We start from the raw sequence: 16,116 nt of genomic DNA, 5'->3' as shown, positions 1-16,116 counted from the left end.
ATCCTGGAAAACCGTCTCAGGGTGGAAGACCACACACTAAGGTAACAGACATTTGAGTGATCAGGCCAATAGTTCTTAAATTCTTCAACGTGAAGTTTGCTTCCCTTCTGCACCTCTAAGAGACAGGTATAATGATATTCTTATTTTGTAGATTAATACACTTCTGAACACATAGATGACTGGTTTGGCCCCAAATCACGTCACTTGATAGCAGTGCTAGCATACAAACCTGGTGGTCTCCACATCCAGGCATCTGCCCTAACTGCTGCAGTAGTAGCTTCATCACTGACACAAGTGTATTGACAGAGCACCAAAAAAAAAAATACTTTGAAGCCAATTGTTACATGGATCTATTTATTGCATTGCAGTCTGAGCAATTTTAAATATAAACATTTCTATTTGGAAAGCAGAATATTGCAAATTCAGTATTATTCAATATGTTCATAGCAGCATCAGCTTCCTAAGAAACAAAATATTTAGGAAGACGGAGAAGGAATTGCAAACGAGTTACCCTCTCATTTATCACCATTTGACCAAAATGTGGTATTGCAGCTGTGAAACAGAAATTGAAGTCACCAAAACTGACCTTGAAGACATAAGTAATTTCAAGACTGAAGTGCGTCATTGTACCTGGTATCCTGCACATTTTTAGTGTGCAGAGACATAAGGCTAACAGTCAAGTGCCTGAATAGGGCAGATGATCTATGTATCTGCATTACCTGACATATTATAGTTTTAATAACAATACTTAGCACTTGTATAGCATTCACCACTTCCCCAAATTCTTGTGAGACAGGCAAGGATTGCTCTCAGATATATTACAGCTGTGGAGCATAAGGGAGAGGGAGGGAAGTGACTTGCCAAGGCCATTCAGTGAGCAAGTGGCAGTAGAGAGATCAGAATTTGTCAGCACCTGACTTCTAATCCCACGTCAATCTCATAGGTCATGCTGCTCCTCTGTGGTTTATTAAGGAAGTTTTATAGATGATAATTGGTTAACAAGTCCCAATCCATGCAACTACAGTGGATGCATGCACCACCTGAAAAGAGGTCAACACAACTGCTCCCCTCGTAATGCCCATTTTAGTTTTAAAGAAACTGAACACTTCCCTCATTTTCTCATCTCAGAATGATCTGTCACACTGAAGATACAATGACACAGCTGCACTTTGCTTTGAAGCAGTGAAAATCAGAAGCAATCGCTATAGGAGCAGGAACAGCTTTCATTTCTTTCCTGAGGGAGAGCACTGATCTTTTGAGAGGAAAAAAGGATGGATATGTTTTTACACAAACTGATCAAACTACTTTTCATTCTAAACGAATACAAGACTGACTGAAAGTCTCAGGTGTACTAATTTTCTTCAGCTAAGTCATCCAAGTGTACACTGTGAAGCTAGCAGCTAATAAAATAGTTATCCAGGAACATCAGAAGGCATTTTCCTTCCCTGACAGGCCTTCACTTCTACCACCTAAGAGCAAGAGCACTTACAGTGACATCTAAAAGGACTTGTAAACATCATGAGACAAGCCATCTCTGATACTCCTCCACTAAAGTAGTCCTTTCTCCTGTGCCGCCAGGAAGCTAACAAGGATAACCAGGCCCCCTACCATCCCTGCCTCAAAAGCGGAAATTTCCTTACTTGTTTTTTCTCCCACTGGGTTTCCCCTGCAAAATCTGAGAGGAGGGATCAAACGTGTCAGTGATTAGGGGCAGAGCCTGGCAGAGGCTCCTGGGGAACAGTTCACACGCTGTGAAAGCTCACAACGTAACGGAGGCCGCACTCAAGAACTGCCTCTGTTCCCCCTTTGCCCACAGAGCACGACTGCCCAGTGCTGGACAAGTCATGCAAAGCGTTCAGGCTAGAGAGCAACCTCCCGTTTTGAGGAGTTATCACCAAGCAATTCCTTGCTCCTCCTTTTCCTTTGTCTGCTTTCCCACTTTCCGCATGCCGTGGAAGCCTGCAGTTGGGAAAATGTACAGAGAGGCACATGTTATACTTGCATTAACTTATGCACACTTTTTTTCCATCAAGAAAAGACTTCATCAAGTGCACTGACCCTGCAGTGCCCACTTAGAGGAGGACGGTCAGACTGCCTTGTCTATCCCTTCCCAAGCGGCCTCTTTTTTTTTTTTTTTCTGCCTAGGCTGCTAATGGGTAAAAACCAGATGACAGCAAAGGATGCTCTTAAATAGCAAGGTTTTTCTCCACCACATTTCAACCACACAACAATTGATGATTTTTCCTGCTGACACATTGACAATACCTGACAGAAAAATCTGTGATTTTTTAAGAAATTGGTTTTCTCTTCAAGTAAATTTTAACTGGTTTACTTACATCCAGATGTTGCCACTTTCATCTTAGGTTTTAAGTCAGAATAGAAGAAAAGTCATGTAACCTCCTGAAAATGGATGTTTCCTTCTCATGACAGTGGCTCTTAAAAGCACCTTTTAGATATAAAATGAACACTACTGGCTACATGAACAGTGCACTACTTATATTTAAAAAGTTATAATAATGTTTACCTGAAGGTGAGACACAGGCACTGCTGGAAAAAAGTCTGACCAAGTTAAAGTTTCTAAATTAAAACCCTACCAGGGTATTAATATTTTTGGTAAATTAAAAAATGAAGCTCATCTTGGACTCTATCCTCCTTTGCTAGACTTCTAGCTCATTATTAGAGGGATATTACTAAGATCTCAGGTCTCTCCCCTTGAGTTCCTACTGCAGCTGGCTGCCCCTGTCATCTTCTATCCACATACTCAGATCTCACCACTGTGTACACTGCAGCATCTTGAAAAAGATAATACAGGACAGGACATCACAAATCCTTGTACTTGCCATCTTCTTACGGGCAAGGATCATCCTTCACTAGAAGAAGGGAAGTATTTCTTTATCACCTCTTCTTCCAGTTGTGGCTTCATACACTTCCATCTGTGCATCTTGATAATATCCTTAGGAATAGATATTTCTTGTTTGCAATACCTTAATTACAATAAGAATTCCACAAATTCTGTAATACCTTAGTTTTTCAATATAAATTCTAGTAAGTGTTAGCCTTTCATAATGTTATAGCAAAGACTGCCTTAGGATTCCTATAGTACAAACTTCGAATTTTTAAGCCAATGTCAAGAAGCAAAAGCATGAACTGAAATAGTTCTGGGCTACAGAAGATGCACACTTTAGCATTTATGTTTTACACTTTGCAATGCAGGGAGGAGAGAAAACATCTTCATATTAATTCACAGTATTTTACAGTTATGCTTTGAGGCAGACACTAACATATAACAACAGCTTCTCAGGAAAGAGCTTGCCTGGCTGAAGGAATCAATTGCTACTGTGGCTGCATTGCCTCTGAAAGGGTGTAGAACTGTGCCTTCCAATTTTATCCAGTTGCAGAGCTTGCAGTTTTATATGGTGGTTATAATTCTGATCTGTTTAATCAAAGACAGGAAGTTTACCTGGAGATACACATCTTCAGAAACTCTCTTTTTTCACAGTTTTCTGTCCCTGCTGCCTTTCCATTTTCTTTCAAGATTCTGGATAAAATAATTGTTGTCACCCGTCTCATTTATGTCAGTGTCCATAAGCAATAGAAAGGGTGTGGGCAGCATGTTGGACAGAACATCAAACTCAACAAAAATGAAACATTTTTTCTCTGTTGCTTTTTTCCTGGACGCTTCTTCAACCCATGGTAATTCCTAAGTGCAAGTGGGTGACTGCAACAGCAAACTAGGAAAACCTAGCACTGTGGGAAGGTAAATAAGTAAAAAAAAAATGTTTTTAAATCAAGAAAAATGTTTACTCCAACCAATCCAAGTTGAATAATTCTTCTGACCAAGTAATTCCAAAAGTCTGCAGAGAATACTATGAAAACCAAGAATAGCCTATCTGGATGCAAAACTAGATGGAGTAACATTCCTTATGGAGGGGGAAATAAACAGCCGGCAGTCAAGTCTACTCCTGCCCTGCTTCTAAATGATACAGAAGGGAAAGATGCATCAGAAACAACGAATCTGGAAACTGAAGGACAAGAAGCAGATGGAAAACAGTACTCACGGACTACTTCAGTAATCACCTGGTGAGGACATGCCAAGTATCCAGCTCTAAATTTAAAAAAAAAAAAACCTTCCAGGCAATTAACAAGCTGGACAAGTCAGTTGAGAGAAGGAACTAAAGCCACACTTTTTACAAGCTCCCTTATCTACTCTACTACCACTGCCCTGTTTAAGAAGCGTTCAATATAAATGAAGCACCTGCGCAAAAGAGTTTGGCAAGAAATAATCCCAGCCACAACACCCATAACTTCAGGGTAACACTGCAGCTCTCAGCTCGATCCTCCCTACCAGTTTCCCCACATCCCCACAGCATAGCACGCTTTTATGCTGTGGTTCCATGAAAATCTCATTCAGACTATCTGCAAAGGTCCCTAGAATTACATCACCGTACAAATAAAATCACCACTCTTAAAGTAACCATGGGGCTTGGCTCCCTACTGAACTGTGCTGGCAATGAAAAGATATATGATGACACTGTGAGATATATGTGACATCACATTCCAAGACTATGATATCATTTCTGCAGCTGGCATCATAACATTTCACAAGTTTTATATTTGTCTGATATTACAGAAATTATTCTAAAAAATTCTCAAATTACCTCAACACTTCTTCAAAGGTAGTACAGAACACTGTTCCGTGCAGTAATATGGTACCTCACCATAAACATGCTCCAGGAATCGCTGTTGAGCACCAGGCTGAACAATGTCCTGGAAATACTGGACAGGCTGCAACCAGTATGTGGATTCTTTCCAGAAAGTTCTTTAGATTTGGTCCAAAGCTTTTTCACTCTCACACAGCTCTGTTTCTTAAGACACTCCCACTCCTACTCTTCATTCTTTAGCATAATGACTCCAGTTGTCTATGCTCACACCATCTTTATGACACTGCTGCAATAGAGGAATGGCTAGGAGCAGACAGCTTTTTGAACAAAGAACCTGGATTTTATGCTGAGTTTGGAAAAGGAAAAACATGAAATAACTGGAAACAATAAAAAAAAAACAAAGCTCATTTGTTTCCAAGGGTTGTTTTCTTTAGAAAAAAAAAACAAACAGATTTACATGTATACTTAAGTGAGGTAGAAGACTTAATTTCAGAACATCACATTCAATTTTATTTAAAGAGCAACATTTTCTGAAGTATTAAACATGCAAGTGACAACACAGATCACTTGCTTAGTCACAACCATGATGCCTGAAAGAGACAAAGTCACAAATGCTATGCTTGGAAGAGACAAAAATTCATAAAATAGCATTTTGATAATGGGCCTTAAAAAGATACAATGTCATAAAAAGTAGAGAAAAGGAAGACATCTGGGAAGATCTGAAGTTGTAGAAGAGGCTGTATTTAGGAAGCAGCTTGGAAATAATGAGAGAGGTTCATAGGGAAGTAGGAAACAAACGAAGAACCACCAAATAAGCCATTAAATCTAAATTGGAAGACAGAATTTTAACCAACTCCACAGATGAGACAACAATGACAACAGAGGAGGAACAGTTTCATGAGGTAGAGCAAAAAAAGTAGACAAACTGTATAGTTCTTAACCAGGTTTGTTGACTGAGGTGACAGTTTTAGAAGAACAGGTCCATGACCATATAAAAAATCAAGGCACAAATGCAAGTTTAAGCACCAGCACTTTTCATAAAATGTAAAAAAAAGAAACTTGTAGTTGTGAAGCAACAAACACCTGCAAGGTTTCAGAGAAAAATTTCTGATGAAAGGAAACGCTGAGACTTCTAGTAGCAACTGAGAACTTGGTGAAGTGTAAACTGCCAAGGAAAGAGGGCAGTACAGCCACAAGAACATTCATGGTAGTTGTACCTTATTTAATGCAGAAGGCAGTATAAACTAGGCAGACAAAGAAAATTAATAATAGAAGGTAAAGAAAAGCAAGAATTCAATTAGATGTCATAACATACGCCTGAGTGGAGATCTGTCACCCTTTGGTCAAGTATCAAGGAAAGAGGTGAGGTCAAAACCAGTAACCTTTGGCATGAATGGAAAAGGCAGAGATAAGTCAACCCAAGCAAATGAAATAAAAGCAAAGCAGCCAGAAAGCAGAGGGGAAAGAACAACCCACAACCAAAAATATAATGAAGAAAAATATTCACTTGCAATAAAATCTGCAGAGAAGTCAGGAGCAGAAATATGCCCCTTGTTTCTAGCTTCACACGTTTCTAATAGTTCATGAGGGTTCTGCCTTGTCGGCAACCTCACAGAAAGCCAACCAGGAAAGGTTCAGAAAGCCAGGACAACTAGGGATGAATACAAGAACAATCTTCCTAAACCAGAGTTTAGAACGTCCTGAGAAGACAAAGTACTGACAGGAAAAGGGGAAAAAAAATATTTAAAAAATGGGAAGAACTGCAGACCACATGAATACAAACAAGAACAGCACAAAAGGAGAGGAAACAAGAACCTCCAAGAGAAGAATCTTTTCAGTGTCTAGTCTCAGTTCATAGTAGGAAGGTATTACAGCAATAAAGCTATGTATAATGGGAAACTGTAGTTATTATTTCCCTTCTTTTTTTTCCCCCCCCCACTCTTGATGAAACTGTTTTGCCTCACCAGTGCTTTTTATTCTAAGGCAGTTCTGTCCCAGGCTGAACTTGGGTTTGCAGCTCAGTGGCTGAGCTGATCTGCCATCCAAGCCCCATCTCATCTGAAACGCTGACATAAAAGTTTCAGGCTCCCCCAGAGGCATACAGCTGCTTTCTGTGCCCAGGACCTCCTGCAATTTCTGCAATTCGCCCAAGCACCAGACATACCCTTAATGACAAGCAAGCAGTATGCTGCATTTGCAGCAACAGAAACATATGTCACTGAGAGTACAGACACTCGGTTTGAGGACTTATGACCTCTATATGCAATACAAGACCTGCTATAAAGCTATTTTCCAACTTTATCTTAAATACATGGAGCTGCTGCAAAGCTCAAGGTAGTTGAGAAGAATACAGTAATAGCAGTGGGAAATCTAGTGTCCTCTGACAACTAAGGGAACATATGAGATAATGTAACAGCTTCATTTACCCTCAAACTTCTGCATGTGGCTCTCTTGGAAAGCAGTTTATACATGCAGAAGCCTGGCCTGATCTACAGTAGCTTAACAACCTTGCTAAAATAAACCCACTGATGAGCTGAGTTCGACTTTTATACTTCAAAACATTTTTAGGCACACCTCCAAAGCTCAGTTCAACTGGAATTAGATGATGCATCACTCATATGGATAGGAAAGACCCATGAAGACTTCCGCTCCATGAGAACTGCTGGAGACACAGCACCTCTAGTTACAATAGAGGGAACTTGAAGGCGCTTAGATACAGTACAACTGTGCTCAGCACAAACGCTTAAATCCGAGAAGAAAAACTACATCTTTGCAAACTTCACTATTACACTAAGTAGCGAATGGGTGAAATATAAAAGTATAATTTTCCACCTGCATCCACAACATTCACAGATAAACTCCAAATATGGAGGTCCCTGGATCAGCTACATTAGCTGCTTGCTGGTGACACAGGGCTAAAGCACAGCATTACAAATAGAAGCCTAAGCTTTGATATTGAAAACAAATTAAAGTCCTGCTATCATTCACAGAAAAAGAACAGTTTTCTAGTAAGATTTTTCTTACTGAAATTGAATTAAAATGAAAATTCAATTCAATTTTCTATCACACAGGATATTACAGAGCTAACTATGAAGAAGAGGCTAATAGCCATCAGAAGTATGTCACTCCACCTTTTTATAGACTATTTCAAAATGGCCATCAGGATTATGTCTAGAGAAGATGACATCCATGTAACAACAGCAGATAAACTGTTGGCTTCATTAACAATCTTCTCTTGAGATTACTCAGAACATGAAAAATGGTATTTGTGATTCATTTCAGGTGGAGATTGTATCTTAAGCTCCTTAAATGTGTGCCATAATTAGCTCCTCTAACTGCAACGCCAAAATTCTCTGCCAACCCTCTCCATTTAGCTTTTTAAGGAGCAGCGGGCTCTGTGCTTACTTCCCTCATCTCACAGAAATAACTGTGTTGCTGACTTTGTCCTGAGGCCCCCAACAGAGATCCAAGATGACTGCTTTGGCATCAAGCTCAGGATGCTCCAGTCAGAATTATTTCCCCTACCTCGTTATGGCAATGGGAAACCAGTCACACTACCATCATACTTAATGAGAACACTAAATAGCAATGAGAGCTGCAGTGGCAATTCATGCTACCAAATAAATATACCAACAAAGGTTCAGCCAAGTCAATGTGCTAAGTGGACAAGCAAGACATTCTCTCCTCGAATAAAAATCTGGTTTATGTGACGTGTGAACACCTGTTGATAATCCACTTTGGGCCGCTTTTTTCTCCGTGACTGGCTTCTGGCACGGGTACCACCAGCACCAGCACCCTCTGTGTGGGCAGTCCCGCTGCCCACATCAGCTTCACCTCTGGCAGCCAGATGCAAACTGTCACCTGGCATCTTCTTTTCTCCAGCTCTGACCAAGCATTTCTGCCTCTCGCGCTCATCTTCTGCTTTCCCTCGTCCTGATCCAACTTTCAATCCCAGCGTCTGAGTGTCATTTGTCAGGGCTAGCTCCTCTGAAACAGCCTTTGAGTCGGCTCCCTTCTTTACTGAGGACTCCTGCAGCTTGAGTCTGTCAAACAGCTGTAAAAGAATATTTGTGTACATGACCACATTCGTAAAACAAGAGAGACTGCTTGTTCAGCATTTCTATGTGGCATTTGCATATACAATCCCAAATCAGAGCTTACAATGCACAATTAGTGAAGAATCTTTACCAGCAATAAAGACTAGGTTTTCTTGCCAAAGTCAAACTGTAACATAAGGTCTCTTGCATGCGTAGGAGTGTCTTTATGTGAGCACTGAGGAGTTTAATTTGGGGAGCAATACTGCTGTGCAGTAGCATTTAGCTCTGGTCAGGAACAACAGACAGGCACCAAGTTGCTCCACTAGCTCACTTTCCCCAACGCTCTTGTAATGTTGTCAGATAGTATTAGAGAGATTTCCATTCTTGTGTCCTCAGGCAGGACATGAATCCCCAAGATAAGGGGCCTCAATCAGCAAAGAGTATATACTGAAAAAATGATGGACCTTCTGTGTTCCCCAAAACAAACTAAAAGATGCTGTGGGGGTATTCTGGGAGGTGAGCAGACCACAAACAATAGAAAAATAATAAGAGCTAGAGCAGCAGATCCAAAGCACTGTATGAACTCATTAATCTAAGAATACATGGTGCTGAAACTGGAAAAGAAACTTCTTTCACTCTGGCAGCAGGCAAACTTTTATGAAATACTGACAAATGAAAAGGATTCTCAGTTAGCCTGTCTCTTCCCAGCAACAGGATGGAAAGCCAATCCCTGTGAGAGTGGCCTTAAGGAACAATGACAACTTGATTATTTTTAACTAATCTTTGAAAAAGGAAGGGTGGGATCTATCAGAAAACAGGCAGGAATTTGAAAGCAAATTCCTCACAAAGGAATTGTTCAAAAGTTTTTGTGATGCTGCTTCTCTGGTGTTCACAAGGCCCAGAGCTATGCCATTCAACAGGCACAGCCCTGTCACATTTCTTTTTCCTTCATTGTTCAGAAGTTCATCGATCATCTCTTCAGTTCTCAACTTCATAAACATCTTTTTTTTGCAGCTGGATCCTAGAGAGTGTCTTGCTTTGGAGCAACATGCTGAATCTTGGGCTTCACAGTACCTAGACTATAAGTTCAAGTGACCAAACAGATGTACTGTTTCGTGGTCTGGAAACAAAGACTGTCACTCCATGAACATTAGTATCAGAGTTATGCACTGCCAAAACACCTGGCAGGACAGATGTGGACCAGATCAGTCATGGGTGAAGAAAATCCATAGAACAAATATATCAAAAACCACAGAGTGAGCTTATAAAAGGTCAGCATATGGCACTAAGCAGTGGCAACAACTGTGATCTAATATTAGGAACTCTAAAGTGGAACTTCTGTAACACTGAACTATGGACAAAGTACTTTCAAAAAGTTCAGAAAACTTTTTTTTTTCACTCCAGTTCAAGTCATTTGAGAGTCATCTGTAATAAAAAGAGGTGAAAATATTTCAATTGTAAAACTAGTTTTCCAATCAATGCTCCCTTTTTACTACTTTGAAAAAGGAGATACTAAAAAAAAAAAAAAGAAAACTGGAGATGGTTACCTACCCGGGTTAGTGTGAGCTGAGGTTCTGCATAGAAAGCTTTGCCCATTACTGGTTTCCTGTACGTCTCATCCACATCTGTCAGGGCCTAGATGATAAAAGAAATGGAAAGGTCAAAATTAAAAGAAAACATGAAGAAGCTTTGGACCAGCTCTGTGTCACAGCATAATGAAATTATGTTCTATCCGAGAGAAAATCCATCCTAGGAACAAGCTGTGCTTTGGAGCTGGTTTCTTAATCATCTAAGTTGTACTGAGGTATAAAAGCAACAGCAAAGCCTTGCACCCATTCTGCATTACTTGAAAAATCTTTGTGAGCCTTGCCTGCAAAATCCTTTCCCCCCGCCCCATTTCCAAACTTTTCACAGCTCCAGGCTCACAGATAATTAACAGCTGCTCTTTCACCCACAGTCTTTAAGATCTTCATGAAGCAGAACACAGGGAAAATCTTTTGTCACTGACATCCCAGTGATGTGTTACTGAAAGAAAACAGTGAAGTGACTACCACTATAAGAGGACTGGGTTTTGCAGAGAAAGCTTTGGAAACTTCTGATATTCCTCATATTCTACCTTCCTGGATTCTTATACAAAACCTCTGAAGATGTTGATAAATCTTTAAAGCTTTTCTCTCACCTAAAACCTCTCTAAGATGGCTAGACACCTCTCAGATGTACCAATCCAATGCCAAACACCACTTAAAAGTCTGAAACCCATCCCTCAGTGGCAGGGCAAATTAGCTGTATGAACCACAATACTACATTAATCTTCTCAGAATGTAGCTTGCTTAAACCTGTTGCAAATTTCAAGTTTTCAATACAGCAGTTATAAATCAAGGGCTGGAACAATAATTACCATATTCCAGAACTTGTCAAATGCAACCAAAAACCCTGTGCAGACTCCACGAAGCCCTTTGAAAGTGCGGATATGGACATTGATTTTCACACCATCTCGGACACAGCGATGAAGTTCACCCAGTGGGCTACCTTCATGGACTAAAACAGAAAGAGAACAAAAAAATACACATATATAAAATATGTAGAAATCTACTGTATGTAGAAGTATGGCAGATCTTGGTACAACACTTGTCTTCACAGAGAAAGAAATGAGAAGCCCCAGAGCACTGTAACATACTGCAGTTGTAACTACTAGACCACCAAAACTCTACTTACACCGGGGACAGCAAAGACTCTAGAAAACATGAAGGTTTTGCTTTATGTAACCAGCAGTCAAATCGGCCTTAACTGAAAATTTTTTTTCTGTATTTAAAAAACATCCTAAGTAATGCTAATCTTAAATAAAAGTGGTTCAGAGGGAATAGAAAGCCCACAGAGGCAGAGAAAATTTCCCAGAAAAGACAAATGCCTAGCTAAGGATACCTCAGATTAGTTACAATCTGTCAATATTGTATCAGATGTGTTCCTTTGCTTTACAAAGAGATTTCCGAAACAATGGAAAACTAAATTCTTCAGCTAACTAAACTGGATCCATTTAAATTGATGAGAATGTATTGTTTCAGTTAAACTTTCAACAGCCAGCTGAACATCCTTCAAAGTTGTACAAGTCTTTGGCAAAGAAATAAAATGACTATAAGCAGCCACCAACAATGAAAACATGCTAAACCACAGGACAATAATGCTTTTAGTCAGGGTAAAACCAAAGGAATTCAGTAAAACATACAGCTTACCTGATACACATAAGCCTCATCTGCACACCAGAAATCTTTTCAAGTGTGAATTATCTAGAGTAACAGATATTATTTACTTCACAACTTCCACCCACACCATGGTGAAGCAATTCCAGTGATAAATTACAGCTACCCGTTTGCTGGTGCAAACAGCCCCAGGATTGCTGTACAATTCCTACTAAGAATTTGGGAAAAGTATTGGTCTGAAATCTCACACAGTTCATCATATTAATAAAATATCTGAGTCAGAGATGTTCTCTTGCCTTGTGCTTTAGGGACAATGTATTTGAGGTTTGGTTTGCACACTGAAAAAATGTATCCCGTGAGTGCAAAATGTTACTGTATGACAGCTGATCTGCTGTTTTTGGCTGCACTGTAATTCTTAGCCACAGCAGGGAAATCTAAAGCAGTTTCCTCTGAATTAACCTAATCACATTTATTTTTTGAGATCCGTTGTCTTCTTGCCAGCCCTCTCCAGCTGGATAGCTGGAGAAAATTGCTTTCACACAGAGCATAAGCTGTCTCAGTACCTCCCAGCTTTGCTTACGGGGATCTTTTCATGAGTCTCCGTGCTCCCTTCAGACAAACTGATGATGAACTTATGTTCTGAATTCACAGGTCCGTCACGGGAACCACAGATGACACCATCACTACAGCACATAACGGCATTTTTTATAACCAACCCTGAGAATTTACAGGACCATTTTAGAGTGAGATTTTTTTTTTAGATTTTAGATTCCAACATTCCCCTTACATAGGAACTTTATCTACAACTTCCTATAAAAATCCAAGTACAAACTTTATTTCCAACTACGCCTTTGCTTGTTGGCACCTCATTAGGCCTGGTGGAAAACATTTCACAGCTCTACCAAATCTAGACAATGCACGCTTTTCCCACTTTTCCTTGCTGTGTAAGGTTCTGGCTTCACCAGGGCAAACCTCCAACTGCACCTGATCAAAAGGGCAGAATACATCATCCAAAAACCTTTCAACAGTCTGACGTCCACTTCCCAGAAAAAATAAAACCAGCAATGCAAGGAATTTATTTTTGCAACATACCTCTTCTGCAAGCATCAAAACCTGCAATGACCACGCTCTGCAGGCAGCTAGATTTGCCTGTGGTTTTGATGCTGTTAAGTACCAGTATTAATAATTGTCCAGTTCATAGGGAAAAGCTACCTAGTTGGTTTTGTACTCAAAATCCAATCCTTATTTGTATAAAATAAGCACATGCTTAATAACAGGACTCTGAAGAATGACTATAAAACTACTATAAGCCAGAGGACAAGTACCCCAGGAGGGAGAAAATAAAGATCCAAACTCTGGTAAAGTTCAAGTCCCTGTCCTCAGGGTAGACTTTATTAAGAGGCAAGATTGGGAAAAAAAAAAAACAAAACCAAAAAACAAAAAAACAACAACAACAAAAACCAAACAAAAACCCAAGAGCAAAGCAAATTAGAACAGTTGAAATAACTCAGAACATTATCAGATGCCTTTCTAACTGTTCTGTGGTAACTGCCTGCACATGAGTTCTCTGCCCCTTGGTAAATGCAAAGTAATGAGAAATAGCTTCTCCTGAACTGATCCAGAAGAGGCACTGCTAAAGTAGCTTCCTTCCTACTTGTATGGCTACATCTGAAATCATCTCTCATGATAGGCAAAATTTTAGCTCCATTTCTGACCCACTGAATTTAAGGAACACGTCATACCTTGTCACAGCTACCTGGGAGCACAGCATCACAACCGCGGGGCACAGCAAGCCACGTATCACAGTTACTTTCAGAGGCAGCTACTGCCTTAAAATCCAAGCTTCAAACACTGGCCCACCTGCGGTGCGGACGGGCCCCCTACTTACAGGGAAAAAACAAAATTTTGGCTGTAAATTATTCTTAAAACTCTCCAGACTGCTGAATAGCACTTTCTATGTCAGTTGTGCCAGTCTTCTTCAAAGTCCATGCTGTCCAGCCTTAGATGTGTGGATATGAAATACGTGCTCTTAATGGGAGCATGTAATTTATTTGCTAGACCACCACTAAAGTTAATTTTTACAGAGATTTTTTTTTTTTTTTCAATTTCCATCACAGTAATCCAAATACAGATACTTTATATTAAGATCCTAAATCAATATTTAAGGCCAGTTCTTCTGGAAATCCTACCCCAACAGAACTTCTGCATTTGTGCAGAACACTGAGTTTACATGTTATTTAGGATCATGAAGCACCTATGGCAATGAATACATTACATTTTGTTGTCTAAACAAGGAAAAGGTTCTGCTTTGGGTATTCAGAACTGAACATTTTGGGCTTTGCCTTTTTATAAAAACAACATTAGATGAAGCTGGTGATTAGAAGAGATACTTCGATTCCCCAAAACATCCAGTATTTTTAATTAAGTGCACTAAGTTACATCTCATTTGATAGCAATGCCATTTGATCCTCTGTGTAGGCAGAGAAGTTGCACCCCTTCGTGTTTAGGGGCTATTACCATGACTGCATGCATAAATTTATGCAAGAAACTTGCATCATCATCACAGCTGATGAATTTAGCAACATCACAACTGCCTCCTACCTCAATACACAGTTCTACCATCATGTTAGCTGAAACGCCAGCGCTGTAGTTATGCCCCCAGGATGTACAGTTAGTAACCAAGATATAGCAGTGCGTTACAGACTCATGCTGCCATTGTGATTTAATTATAAGCTGCATGGACTCAAATCTGATTCCCGGTGTAAAAATAGTACTTTCGAACTCACAGCAGTTTCTCATCCTTTTTTTCACTAAAATCGGGAGGATGAATGCAATCAATCAAATAACAGAGAACATCACCGTAACACCAGCGTCATCTCTGAGTAAGCAGTTCTGTGAAACGCACCGTTCCTCATTTCTGCACGCAATGTCCTCATTTCTGCACGCAAGTACCGTTTTCCACCCAAACTCCCCCAGTTCCCCCTCCGACCCACCCACACCCCGCTGCCACCCAACCACTTCCTTCAGCCGCCGCCCTCTTCGAACCCCCAAGCTCCATCCCAACCCCGCGCCCGCCGGCCACACCCGGGCCCGGCCCGCAGCCCCCCGGCCTCCCCCTCAGCCCCCCCCCGCCTCCTCCGCCCTCACTCCACCCCTCACGCCTCGCTCCCCTTTCCCGCCCCGCCACCCCTCAGCCCGCCCGCCCGCGCCCTTACGGGGCATCCTGGTGAGGACATTGCGGGGCGCCCGCCGGCGCCGGGCCGCCGCGCCGCCCTCGGCCGCCTCCTGCTCGGGGCCCGCGTTGACCATGAGGCTGCGGAGACGCTGGATGCGCTCGGGGTCGGCGGCGGGGGGGCCGCGGCGGGCGGCGGGGCCGCCGCGGCGGGAGGGAGCGGAGCGGCGGCCGCGCGGGCGGAGCAGGCCGCGCTGGAAGCTCTCGTACTCGGCGAGGTTGTTGAAGCAGGGCGCGGCGGGGAAGGGCAGCGGCGTGCTGGCGGAGTACAGCGCCAGCAGCGGGTCGAACCGGTTGGAGCTCACGTCCAGGCGGCTGGGGCTGGGGGAGCGCTCGGCCCCGGGCCGGCGGCGGGGACGCCGCGGCTCCGCGCCCCCCGCAGCCCCCTCGGCCTCCTCCATGGCGGGCGGCGGGCGGGACGGGGCGCCGCCGCTAGGGGGCGCCGCCGCGCCGCCCGCCGGAGCTCGGCGGGGCGGGGCCAGGTGGGGGGGCGGGGCCAGGCGGGGGGCGGGGCCGGGCAGTTACGGTCCCGGCGGTGTCAGTGCGGTTTCGCATCTCGGTAACTCCCCGGTGCGACGGCAGCGCCGGGCTCGGCACCCCCCGGACGATGAGGTGGTAAGGGGCAAAAAGAGGGGGTTGCAATGTAATTTGCTTTTTAATCCGTAAAAGGGTGTGCGGCGCAGCAACGTTTCCCCGAAGAACGGCACAGCAACACGTGTTAGTGCTGCAGTGGTTTTACCGTAACGCGTTCCACCACCTACCAGTAGTCTTTCATAACTGGTTCCTGTCACGGCAGTACAACATCAGGCAGAGGCTGCAGACCGGCTTCGGAGGAAGCACCCGTTTCTTCACTGGGCCACTGAACGGGTCTTAGGCAGCTACAGAAATAGCTACAAGTAGAGGCACAGGGCACAGGGCAAGCTGTGTGTGCCACTGAGGGCAGTCTGCTTCTTGAACCATGGCAAGATTTATTTTCCCCTACATCTGTG

General features: G+C 42.4%; 1 protein-coding gene across 1 annotated transcript; it reads right to left on the bottom strand.

Annotated features, from left to right (window-relative positions):
* Nucleotides 1-337: 337 nt before the first annotated feature.
* On the bottom strand, nt 338-15,537 carry LSM11 (LSM11, U7 small nuclear RNA associated). The gene is made up of 4 exons (XM_042790152.1): nt 15,111-15,537; nt 11,097-11,236; nt 10,250-10,333; nt 338-8,715 (listed from the first exon to the last, which is right to left on the bottom strand). The coding sequence occupies exons 1-4, from the start codon at nt 15,526-15,528 to the stop codon at nt 8,311-8,313; spliced, it is 1,047 nt and encodes a 348-aa protein (XP_042646086.1). The 5' UTR covers nt 15,529-15,537; the 3' UTR covers nt 338-8,310.
* Between the last annotated feature and the right edge of the window lie 579 nt (nt 15,538-16,116).

This window comes from Tyto alba, unplaced genomic scaffold (genome assembly GCF_018691265.1).
Source record: "Tyto alba isolate M040663 unplaced genomic scaffold, T.alba_DEE_v4.0 Super-Scaffold_17, whole genome shotgun sequence".
NCBI classification, from domain to species: domain Eukaryota; kingdom Metazoa; phylum Chordata; class Aves; order Strigiformes; family Tytonidae; genus Tyto; species Tyto alba.
Note: the sequence above shows the minus strand (reverse complement) of the source record. Positions and strands in the feature narration are given on the sequence as shown.

Bases quoted from the DNA above. Each gene is read 5' to 3' on its own strand.
- LSM11 (XM_042790152.1), bottom strand. From the start codon at position 15,528: ATGGAGGAGGCCGAGGGGGCTGCGGGGGGCGCGGAGCCGCGGCGTCCC. The intron at 11,237-15,110 runs GTAAGGGCGCGG...TTTCTGTTTTAG, and splicing joins TGTCCTCACCAGGATGCCCC to TCCATGAAGGTAGCCCACTG. The intron at 10,334-11,096 runs GTAATTATTGTT...TTTATCATCTAG, and splicing joins TTGACAAGTTCTGGAATATG to GCCCTGACAGATGTGGATGA.